Below are 12,203 nucleotides of genomic sequence, written 5' to 3'. Positions count from 1 at the left end.
ATCATTGGTTGAGAGTGCTAGTGAGAGGGCTCTCTGCCATTATAGATAATAGACAATAGGTGCAGGAGTAGGCCATTCTGCCCTTCAAGCCAGCACCACCATTCATTATGATCATGGCTGATCATCCTCAATCAGTATCCTGTAGCTGCCTTATCCCCATAACCCTTGATTCCACTATCCTTAAGAGCTCTATCCAACTCTTTCTTGAAAGTAATGAGACTTGGCCTCCACAGCCTTCTGGGGCAGAGCATTCCATACACCCACCACTCTCTGTGTGAAGAAGTTTCTCCTCAACTCTGTTCTAAGTGGCCTACCCTTTATTTTTAAACTGTGTCCTCTGGTTCGGGACTCACCCATCAGTGGAAACATGCTTCCTGCCTCCAGAGTGTCCAATCCTTTAATAATCTTATACGTCTCAATCAGATCCCCTCTCAGCCTTCTAAACTCAAGCGTGTACAAACCCAGTCGCTCCAATCTTTCAGCATAAGATAGTCCTGCCATTCCGGGAATTGACCTCGTGAACCTACGCTGCACTCCCTCAGTAGCCAGAATGTCTTTCCTCAAATTTGGAGACCAAAACTGCGCACAATATTCCAGGTGCGGTCTCACCAGGGCCCTGTACAGCTGCAGAAGGACCTCTTTGCTTCTATACTCAATTCCTCTTGTTATGAAGGCCAGCATGCTATTAGCTTTCTTCACTGCCTGCTGTACCTGCATGCTTGCTTTCATTGACTGATGTACAAGAACACCTAGGTCTCGTTGTACTGCCCCTTTACCTAACTTGACTCCATTTAGGTAGTAATCTGCCTTCTTGTTCTTGCCTCCAAAGTGGATAACCACACATTTATCCACATTAAACTGCATCTGCCATGCATCCGTCCACTCACCTAGCATGTCCAGGTCACCCTGTATTCTCCTAACATCCTCATCACATTTCACCCTGCCACCCAGCTTTATGTCGTCAAAAAATTCCAGAAGATTAGTCAAGCATGATTTCCCCCTTTCATAAATCCATGCTGACTCTGACCTATCCTGTTACTGCTATCCAGATGTGTTGTAATTTCGTCCTTTATAATTAACTCCAGCATTTTTCCTCACTGAGGTCAGACTAACTGGTCTATAATCCTCTGTTTTCTCTCTCCCTCCTTTCTTAAAAAGTGGGACAATATTAGCCACCCTCCAATCCGCAGGAAATTTCGGACATTGGAAAATGATCACCACTGCATCCACGATTTCTACAGCCACCTCCTTCAGTACCCTGGGATGTAGACCATCAGGTCCTGGGGACTTATCAGCCTTCAGACTTAACAATCTCTCCAACACCATTTTCTACCTAATATAAATTCCCTTCAGTTCAGGTCCTTCAGCCACTATTACATTAAGTTTTATTTTAAGGCAAAGATGCATTATTGTTGAAGTGATTTATTCTGTAAATGAGGTATAACAGTGCTGTGTATAGCCCTGTATTAGACTTCTATTATATAGTGTGTGTTTCCATGTTGATAATGTGGACCTCTTGATCAACTGGAATATTTGATTGACGGGTACTCTCCTAATCCCATAGATGCTGGTTAATAGAAAGCTTGCTATACCTCTACTCACATATTCCTAGTATCCCCCATACTTCTCTGCAGGGTCTTCTTTATATCCTTTTTGTAATCTGATAACTAGAACCGCATGCTGTAATCGAAGTGTAGTCTATAATGTCTGTCTGCAACTTTTCATTTCAACCCTTTGGTTAAACACAGCCAAAGCCACGAGAGCTGATTATCTCCTCTTAAGACATTCTGGTAATAATGTTTACTTCCACTACCCAGTGGTGGGGGACCTATTTCCCCAAATATTATAGACTAGTGTTCATAATTAAACAAAGAGGAAGACCTTGTAACGTTAACTCAAACCTTAAGCTTGTCATTTTCCATTTCAAGGCAGGTTTGTTTCTCACTGGAGATCACTCCTGGAGCCTTCTTCAGCTCTTCGTTCTCTCGCTGTACTCTCTCCACCACCTTCTTCATCAAACCGATTGTTTTCTCCAGTTCAGGCACTGTCTTGCCACTGCGCCCAGACTGTCAAATATTTATGTTAGTTAATAACTGACTATACCGGCCAGTGACTGAGGTAAATAATGGAACGCTTCAAGCTATTAAGAGATTTCAAAGACAGAAATAATCTTCTTCCCAGAATAGTCAACCCCTGAATAAACACTTGTCTTTATCAGAGAAAGTTACAGACTCACATTAGAACATTATCTCCAACACCTCAAACTTCAGTGGTTGATCTCACTATAGAATGATATTAAGGAAAAAAAGGCATTTACATAGCTCCTTTTATTCCCTTAATATAGAACACAGAACAGTATAGTATAGTACAGGCCCTTGGGCCCTTGATGTTGTGCCGACCATTTATCCTACTCTAAGATTAAACTAACCTACATACCCCATACGTTTTACTATCATTCATGTGCTTATCCAAGAGTCGTTTAATTGCCCTAGCAGCTCTGACTGTACTATCACTGCTGGTAGTGCATTCCACACACCCAGCACTCTGTGTAAAGAACCCACCTCTGACATCTCCCCTAAACCTTCCCCCAATCACCTAAACATTATGCCCCATTGTGATAGCCATTTTCACCCTGCGAAAAAGTCTCTGGCTATCCACTCTATCCATGCCTCTCAACACCTTGTACACCTCCATCAAGTCACCTCTTGTCCTTCTTCACTCCATTAAGAGAAGTCCTAACTCCCTCAACCTTTCTTCATAAGACAGGCCCTCCAGTCCAGGCAGCATTCTGGTAAATCTCTGCTGCATCCTCTTGAAAGCTTCCACATCCTTCCTGTAATGAGAACTGAACACAATATTCCAAGTGTGGTCTAACCAGAGGTCTATAGGGCTCTTCAACTCAATCTCCTGCTAATGAAAGCTAACATGTCATACACCTTCTTAACAACTCTATCAACTTGGGTGGCAACTTTGAGGGATCTATGGACATGGATGCCAAGATCCCTCTATTCGTCCACGCTGCCAAGAATCCTGCCTTTAACCCTGTAATCTGTATTTAAATTCTACCTTACAAAACAAATCACTTTATACTTTTCCAGGTTGAACTCCATCTGCCATTTCTCAGCCCAGCTCTGCATCCTGTCAATGTCCCATAGCAACCTACAACAGCCCTCCACACTATCCACAGCTCCACCAACCTTTGTGTCATCGGCAAACTTACTAATCCACCCTTCCACTTCTTTGTCCAAGTCATTTGTAAAAATCACAAAGAGCAGAGGTCCAAGAACAGATCTCTGCGGAACACCACTGGTCACTGAGCTCCAGGCTGAATACTTTCTATCAATTACCACCCTCTGTCTTTTATGGGCCAGCCAATTCTGTATCTAGACAGCCAAATTTCCCTGTATCCCATGCCTCCTTACTTTCTGAATGAGCCTACCATGGGGAACCTTTTCAAACACCTTGCTACACCACATCCACTGCTCTAGCTTCATCAGTGTGTTTGGTCACATCCTCAAAGAATTCAATAAGGCTTGTGAGGCATGACCTGCCCTTCACAAAGTCGTGTTGACTATCTCTAATCAAGCTATGCTTTTCCAAATAATCATAAATCCTGTCTCTGAGAATCCTCTCCAATAATTTGTCCACTACCAACGTAAGACTGACTGAAGACTGGTCTCTAATTTCCAGGCTCGTCCCTATTCCCTTTCTTAAACAAGCTAATAACTTTTGCCATCCTCCAATCATCTGGTACTGCTCCAGTGGACAGTGAGGAAACAAAGATCATCACCAAAGGCGCAGCAATCTCTTCCCTCATTTCCCACAGTAACCTTGGGTATATCCCACCTGGCCCAGGGGACTTATCTATCATCATGTTTTTCAAGATTTCCAGCACATCCTCCTTCTTAACATCAACCTGTTCCACATTGTCCTTACAAATGACACGATCTGTCTCAGTAGTGATTACTGAAGCAAAATATTCATTATGAACCTCCCTTACCTCCTCAGACTCCAGATATAAGTTCTCTCCACTATCCCTGATTGTCCCTACCCTCACCCTGGCTATCCTCTTGTTCCTCACATAAGTGTAGAACACCTTGGGGTTTTCTTAAAATTCATCGTGGTGGGATTTGAATACATGTCCTTAGAATATTGATCTAGGAGTTCTGGACCACTAACCCAGTAACATTACCACTGTGCCACTGCTTTCCCTAATATGTGACAGGTTATTTCATTTTGAACTGTCTGCACTATTGCAGTACAGAATGCACAAATGTGGCTGATGACTGGTACACAGCAAAATCCACAAAGAGTAATGAAGTCAATGAAAAGTTTTGGTTAATGTTACTCAACGAGCACATATTGTCCATGATGCTGGGAGAACCCCCACCCGCTTGTTTGAGTAATGCTGGAGAATTATGACATCAATATGAAAGACATCACCTTAAATGAACTGCAGTGAAGTTTGAGCATTGTCTATGCGCTCAAATTCCTAATGTTTCAGTTTTGCTGTATTGTGAGCTGGTCAGTAATAGGTCTGTGTTCTCCAGGACCTGTTTAAAAATTTCATTTTATATATCCTTATATAAAGCCTACAAATACCACAATAGCTTATTCAGTCTAACATGTTGGTGAGGAGCAACGGACACATATTTGAACTATGACTGAATGGTCTGAATAGACTGGACGGATGAACAGTCCTTTTGTTCCTGGGGAAGAGTAGCTGGAATGGTAGGTGCTGACTGTCTTCCAAGAGGGAACATGGCCACAGGTAGCAACAAATAGGTTCACCAGCATGCTGCCTGGAATGGAGAAATTGAGCTATAAGGAGAGACTAGATAGGCTTGGATTGTTTTCTTTTGAGAAGGGAAACTGAGGTGTATAAGATTATGAGGGGCATGGACAGGGTGAAGAGGGAGCAGCTGTTTTCCTTGGTTGAGGAGTCAATCACAAGAGGGCATAGTTTTAGAGTAAGGGACAGGAGATTCAGAAGGTTTTTGGGAAAAAAACCTTTTCAGCGGGTGATGGAATCTGAAATGCACTGCTTAGGAAGGTAATGGATCCGGAACCTTACAACCTTTAAAAATATTTGGACGTGCACTTCAAATTTCATAATATTCATAACATACTGTAGTTAGGAAACATGTGTGGAAAACACAGTACCTCACTTACCCCTCTCATGTTTCCAAGTTTTCTTTCCAATTCTGCTCTCTCTTTTTTGAGAAGTTGATACATTTCCTGCAAATTAACTATTTGATCCTGAGAAAAGGTATAAGAAGCAAACATAAATTAAACCAGCTAATAGAAAAACAGCAGAAAAGTTCATCTATTGTAAACAATCATATTTTTGAAATGTGTTACAGAAAATGGACCATGTTCATTTTTGCACTCAAGGGTCAAAAGGTGGAACTGTGTCGTGTTCACTTATGTATTACACAAGGTCATGTAACTTGTAGAGAAGCTAAAATTGATGTTTTTGAGACAAGCTAGCATGATGCCTTTGAGCTGAAAAGCTACCTCGTGACAGCATTTGGATTTTTAATTTACAGTTTGTAACAGGCCTGAGAAGGGGGAAGTTTATTTTAGACTTCTGGAAAATCTGCAAACTGAGACAGGGCTCTCTTTCTTATCCAATCTGAGTGGAAAAACACCACCACTCAAAGATTTTAAAGAGAACGTCTAACTCAAGCAAGACTTGGATCCAACTGACCAGATACAGATTGAGGATCTATCGGGGTCAATGACAATATTATATAATCGCCAAAAACATCCTTGTGGTTTTACTTTTGATCCACAGAATTTGTTTATTTTTGCCTATGTTCTACCCATGTTATTTCTTGCACAGCTGTCTGTTCTTGGATTTAAAGGGGATCTTTTCAGTTTTAGTTCAAATGCATTTCGCCTCATGCTAAAAGAGAAGTTTGATTATAATAAATAAGTTTTGTTTGGTTATTGACGAAACCTGGTGCGTTTTTCTTTTGTCCGAGGTAGCAGTCAATGCCAGGCAAAGTAACCACTTCATGATTCAATCAGTTATCTATTTCTGAAAGGGCCTGTGGACTAGTGAGGCACACTCTTCCCAGCAGGATCATGACAGATCTGATCCTTGTAGTACTACCATGTTAAGAAATACAAAGGATTTTAACTTCATTTCTGTGGATGCACAATGGAAGTAATTTCAAAAGCCTCAGAGCTGATTCCATGTTTCTTACTGTGAATATTTTATTCTTCATTCATGAGAATTGGACATCATTCGAAGGGTAATTTTTGTTTTATGGCCCTCATTGCCTTTGAACTCACTAGGCCATTTCCGAGGAATGTTAAGAGTCAATCACATTGCAGCAGTCTGGAGTTATATTCTGGGCAGATTTTCATCCATTTTGCAAAGAACATTTGTGAATCATGTGAGTTTTTGAAACAGTTGATGATAGGTGTGGTCCTTGATGAGTATTTTGTATCAGTATTCACTGAAGACTAAGTCTCATGGGATGCAGGGTGAGTTGGTAAGTTGTATAGAAATTGGCTTAGTCATAGAGGACAGAGGGTAGTTGTGGAGGGGTGTTTTTCTGACTGGAGGTCTGCGACCAGAGATGATCCACAAGGATCAGTGCTGGGACCTCTGTTGTTTATAATATATATAAATGATATGGATGAAAATACAGGTGGTCTAATTAGTGAGCTTTCAGATGTCATGAAAACTGGTGGAGTTGTGGATTGTGAGCAAGGTTATAGTAGGATAAAAATTAGTTTAAAAATTTAGGCAGACAAATGCCAGATGTACTTTAAACCAGTCAAGTGTGAAGTGATGCTTTTTCGGAGTTGCAGTGGGAGGAGAGACAGCGAGGATCAGAGGCCTGATGAGAAGGTAGGCGTAAAGTTTAAAAACTTACCTCGTGTATTGGCAGGGCACACACTGAGCAGGAGCGGGCACGGGACTGCTGGGTAACTGAAGCTTCATACTTGGGTGGTTGCTTTACTCGAAACATTACTTGGAGACACTAGTGTTTTCCACCTATCCTCCTCCTCTAACCAAAAGAAAAAGGTTCTGTGCACCGGATTGATAAGGGTGACCCATCTTTTTTTTCCGTCTCTTTTAGTTTTCAGTAGGCTCGTTGGGAAGTTAGAATAGTGGGAATGGAGGTTAGGGCAGCTGAATGTCCTTCCTGCAGAATGTGGGAGGTAAGCATCACCAGTAGTGTCCCTGCTGACTGCATCTGCAAGAACTCCAGCTCCTTGAAATCCACGTTAGGAAACTGGAGCTGGATGAATTTCGGATCATTTGGGAGGTGGAGGGGGTCATTGAGAGGAGTTACAGAGAGGTGGTCACACCTCAGGTACAAGAAAAGGGCAGATGGGTTACCGTCAGGGAACGGAAAGAGAACCAGCAGGCAGTGCAGGGATCTCCTCAGGCCGATCTGGAGGGGGGGGGGGGGGGGGGGGAATCTGGCGGAAGAGACTACTTACCAGGGGTAAGCAATAGGGCACAGGTCTCTGGTACAGAGTCTGTCCCTGTTGCTCAGAAGGCAACAGGGAAGAGGAGCACAGCATTAGTCAATAGGGGGACAGATGGGAGGTTCTGTGGGAACGAGAGAGAGACTCACGGTTGGTGTATTGCCTCCCAGGTGCCAGGGTTCATGAGACCTCTAATTGGATTTTCAGGATCCTTAAGGGGGAGTTGGTGCAGCCCCAAGTCATGGTCCACATATGCACCAACGATATGGGCAGGAACAGAAATGGGGATTTAAGGCAGAAATTCAGGGACCTAGGAAGGAAGTTTAGAACTAGAACAGAGTTGTTGTATCTGGTTTGTTGCCCATGTCACGTGCTAGTGAAGTGAGGAATAGGGAGTGAGAGGAGTTAAACAAGTAGGATGGAGGAGGAGAGAGGGTTTTGGATTCCTGAATAATTGGGGCTCTTTCTGGGGTAGGTGGGACCTCTACAAACAGGATGGTCTTCACCTGGATCAGAGGGATACCAATATCCAGGGTGGGGGGGGGGAGAACATGGATTTGCTAATGTTCTTCGGGTAGGTTTAAACTAATTCAGCAGGGGGATGGGAACTTAAACTGTAGTTCAAGCATAGAGGAGGTTGAGAGTAGGGATGTCCGAACTAAGATTTCAGGGTTGCAAAAGGGCACCGACAAGCAAAATGTTGGTTTGAAGTGGGTCTATTTCAACACCAGGAGCATCCAGAATAAGGTGGGTGAACTTGCAGCATGAGTCGGTACCTGGGATTTTAATGTCGTGGCCATTTCAGAGATGTGGGTAGAGCAGAGACAGGAATGGTTATTGCAGGTTCAGGGATTTAGATGTTTCAGTAAGAACAGAGAAAATGGTAAAAGAGGTGGGGTGTGGCATTGTTAGTCAAGGACTGTATTACGGCTGCAGAAAGGATGTTTGAGGACTCATCAACTGAGGTAGTATGGGCTGAGATTAGAAACAGGAAAGGAGAGGTCACCTTGTTGGGAGTATTCTATAGGCCTCTGAATTATTCCAGAAATTTAGAGGAAAGGATAGCAAAAATGATTCTCGATAGGAGTAGTTATTATGGGGACTTCAACTTCCCAAATATTGACTGGGAGTGCTATAGTTCAAGTACTTCAGATGGGTCAGTTTTTGACCATTGTGTGCAGGAGAGTTTTCTGACACAGCATGTAGACAGGCCAACAAGGGGCGAGGCCACATCAGATTTGGTACTGGATAATGAACCCGGCCAAATGTTAGATTTGGAGGTAGACGAGCACTTTGGTGATAGTGACCAAAATTCAGTTATGTTCACCTTAACGATGGAAAGGGATAGGTATACACCGGAGGGCAAGAGATACAGCTGGGGGAAAGGCAATTATGATGCAAACTTTAGGATGCATAGGATGGGAAAGGAGACTGCAGGGGATGGGCACAATAGAAATGTGGAGCTTATTCAAGGAACAGCTACTGCGTGTCCTTGATAAGTATGTACCAGTCAGACAGGGAGGAAATTGTCGAACACAAGAGCCATGGTTTACTAAGGAAGGTGAATCTCTTGTCAAGAGGAAGAAGTTAACTTATGTAAGAATGAAATGTGAAGGCTCAGTGAGGATGATAGAGAGTTACAAGATAGTCAGGAAAGACCTAAGGAGAGAGCTAAGATGAGCGAGGAGCAGACATGAGAAGTTGTTGACGGATAGGATCAGGGAAAACCCTAAAGCTTTCTATAGGTATATAAGGGAAAAAAGAATGATTCAAATAAGATTAGGGCCAATCAAGGACAGTAGTTGGAAGTTGTGCTTGGAGTCAGAGGAAATGGGGAAGCGCTAAATGAATATTTTTCATCAGTATTCACACTGGAAAAAGACAATGTCGTCGAGGAGAATACTGAGAAACAGGCTACGAGACTAGATTGAATTGAGGTTCACAAGGAGGTGGCGTTAGAAATTATGGAAAGTATGAAAATAGATAAATCCCCTGGGTCGGATGGGATTTATCCTCAGATTCTCTGGGAAGCCAGGGACGAGATTGCTGAGCCATTGGCCTTGATCTTTATGTCGTCATTGTCTACAGGAATTGTATCAGAAGACTGGAGGATAGCAAATGTTGTCCCCTTGTTCAAGAAGGGGAGTACAGACAACCCTGGTAATTACAGACCAGTGAATCTTACTTCAGCTGTGAGTCAAGTGTTGGAAACGGTTATAAGAGATAAGATTTATAATCATCTCGATAGGAACAAGTTGATTAGGGATAGTCAGCATGGTTTTGTGAAGGGTAGGTCATGCCTCACAAAACAGATGGATGAGGGTAAAGCTGTTGATGTGGTGTATATGGATTTCAGTAAGGCGTTTAATAAGATTCCCCATGGTAGGCTACTGCACAAGGACGCCTTGAGAGCGATTTAGTGGTTTCGATCGGAAATTGGCTAGCTGAAAGAAGGGTGGTGGTTGATGGGAAATGTTCATCATGGAGTTCAGTTACTAGTGGTGTACTGCAAGGATCTGCTTTGGGTCCACTGCTGTCTGTCATTTTTATAAAAGACCTGGGTGAGGGCGTAGAAGGATGGGTTAGTAGATTTACGGATGACAGTAAGGTCGGTAGAGTTGTGGATAGTGAGGAAGGATGTTGTAGATTACCGAGGGACATAGATAAGCTGCAGAGCTGGGCTGAAAGGAGGCAAATGGAGTTTAATGCAGAAAGGTGTGAAGTGATTCACTTTGGAAGGAGTAACAGGAATGTAGAATACTTGGCGAATGGTAAGATTCTTGGTAGTTTAGATGAGCAGAGAGATCTCGGTGTCCATGTACATTGATCCCTCAAAGTTGCCACCCAGGTTGAAAGGGCTGTTAAGAAGGCATATGGTGTGTTAGCTTTCATTGTTAGAGGGATCAAGTTTCGGAACCACAAGGTCATGCTGCAGCTGTACAAAACTCTGGTGTGGCCGCACTTGGAGTATTGCATGCAGTTCTGGTCATCGCATTATAGAAAGGATGTGGAAGCTTTGGAAAAGATTCAGAGGAGATTTACCAGGATGTTGCCTGGTATGGATGGAAAGGCTTACGAGGAAAGTTTGAGGGACTTGATGCTGTTTTCGTTAGAGAGAAGAAGATTGAGAGGTGACTTGTTGAGTCAGACAAGATAATCAGAGAGTTAGATCGGGTGGACAATGAGAGCCTTTTTCCACGGATGGCAATGGCTAGCACGAGGAAGCGTAGCTTCAAATTGAGGGGTGATAGATATAGGACAGATGTCAGAGGTAGCTTCTTTATTCAGAGGGTAGTAGGGGCGTGGAAAGCACTGCCTGCCACAGTTGTAGACTCGCCAACTCTACGGACATTTAAGTGGTCATTGGATAGGCATATGGACGAGAATGGAATAGTGTGGGTTGGATGGGCTTTGGATTGGTTTCACAGGACAGCACAACATCGAGGGCCAAAGGGCCTGTACTGTGCTGTAATGTTCTACGTTCTAACTCAAATGCAAGAGGAAAGTATACAGTGAATGGCAGGATCCTTAGGAGTATTGACATAGAGGGATCTTGGGTCGCAAGTCTATAGCTGTGTGAAAATGGCAACACAAGTGGATAATGTGTTAAAGAAGGTGTATGGCATGCTTGCCTTCATCGGTCAAGGCTAGTCATGTTGCATATGTACAAAAATTTAGTTAGGCCTCATTTGGAATACTGGGTGCAGTTCCAGCTGCTACACTACTGGAAGGATGTGGAGGGTTTGGAGAAGGTGCAAAAGAGGTTTACCAGGACGTCGCCTGGATTGTATTAACTATAAGGAGAGATTGGACAAACCTGGACTATTTTCACTAGAGTGTTGGAGACTGTGGGACGACATGATACAAGTCCATATAATTACAAGAGGCATGGGTAGGGCGAATAGTCACAGTCGTTATTCCAGGGCAGAAATGTTAAATACTCAGGAGCATAGGTTTAAGGCGAGAAGGGAAAAGTTTAAAGAAGTTGTGTGAGGTAAATGTTGGTAAACAGACATTGCCAGATGCCTGGAACGCGCTGCCAGGGGGGATGACGTAAGCAGACACATTAGCAAAGTTTAACAGGCATTTAGGCAGAGACGTGAACAGCCAAGGAATAGCGTGATATGGACCATGTGCAGGCAGATGGGATTAGTTTAGAATGGCATCATGGTTGGCACAGAAATGATGGGCTAAAGGCCTTGTTCCTGTGCTGTACTGTTCAGTGTTCTATGACAGTTGTCATGGTCACCATTAGTGAAGCTAGCTTTCAATTCCAGCTCTAATTAATTGATTTCAAAGTCTATAGCAGTCGTAGTGTGATTTGAACTCACATTCTGAGAATGTTAGTGAGAGCCTCTGGATTGCAATTCCATTACTGCTACGCCATCATCTCCCCCTCTCAAACTATGAGTGCTCACGCATGTCTGACCTTTAATCGTGGCAAGTCCTTGTCAGCCTGCTCTAGTTGAAAACGCAGCTCCACATTCTCTGCAGCCAGCCTGAGGTTCTCTCTCTGAAGTTCTTGTTCCTTCTGAGCTGAAGCATCAGCTCCCACTCCAGGGGTCTAGAGTACACAATAGAACAGGTCTTCAGAAACATCCCTACCCCAACATGCAGCACCATGTAGAAGGATCCCTCTAAAGTAAAACCGAGATACGTAACGGATGAATGGAACTGTAGGTCAAACTAAGACAGGTGTTTACTTTGAAGGGATACACACACTATTCATATTTCAGACTTTTTAGAAACTT

The 12,203-nt window shown here is 43.2% G+C and overlaps 1 protein-coding gene across 13 annotated transcripts in view; it reads right to left on the bottom strand.

Moving 5' to 3' along the window:
* cep290 (centrosomal protein 290) overlaps window positions 1–12,203 on the bottom strand; it is a 155,660-nt gene that overhangs the window by 20,848 nt on the left and 122,609 nt on the right. For 6 of the 13 annotated variants that reach the window (XM_087997062.1, XM_087997054.1, XM_087997058.1 and 3 more), the window contains 3 exons: window positions 11,882–12,016; window positions 5,164–5,259; window positions 1,902–2,066 (listed from right to left, as the gene is read on the bottom strand). In XM_087997062.1, coding sequence (XP_087853188.1) covers window positions 1,902–2,066; window positions 5,164–5,259; window positions 11,882–12,016 — 396 coding nt within the window. Of the gene's footprint in view, window positions 1–1,901; window positions 2,067–5,163; window positions 5,260–11,783; window positions 12,017–12,203 lie in introns of those variants that run through there. The other 7 variants (XM_087997055.1, XM_087997064.1, XM_087997061.1 and 4 more) reach the window with 3 other exon arrangements.

This window comes from Chiloscyllium plagiosum, unplaced genomic scaffold, assembly GCF_037043375.1.
Source record: "Chiloscyllium plagiosum isolate Xiang-an unplaced genomic scaffold, Cpla_swu_hap1 HiC_scaffold_19, whole genome shotgun sequence".
Lineage (NCBI taxonomy): Eukaryota > Metazoa > Chordata > Chondrichthyes > Orectolobiformes > Hemiscylliidae > Chiloscyllium > Chiloscyllium plagiosum.
The sequence above is the reverse complement of the archived record's forward strand: the minus strand, read 5'-3'. Positions and strand labels throughout refer to the sequence as shown.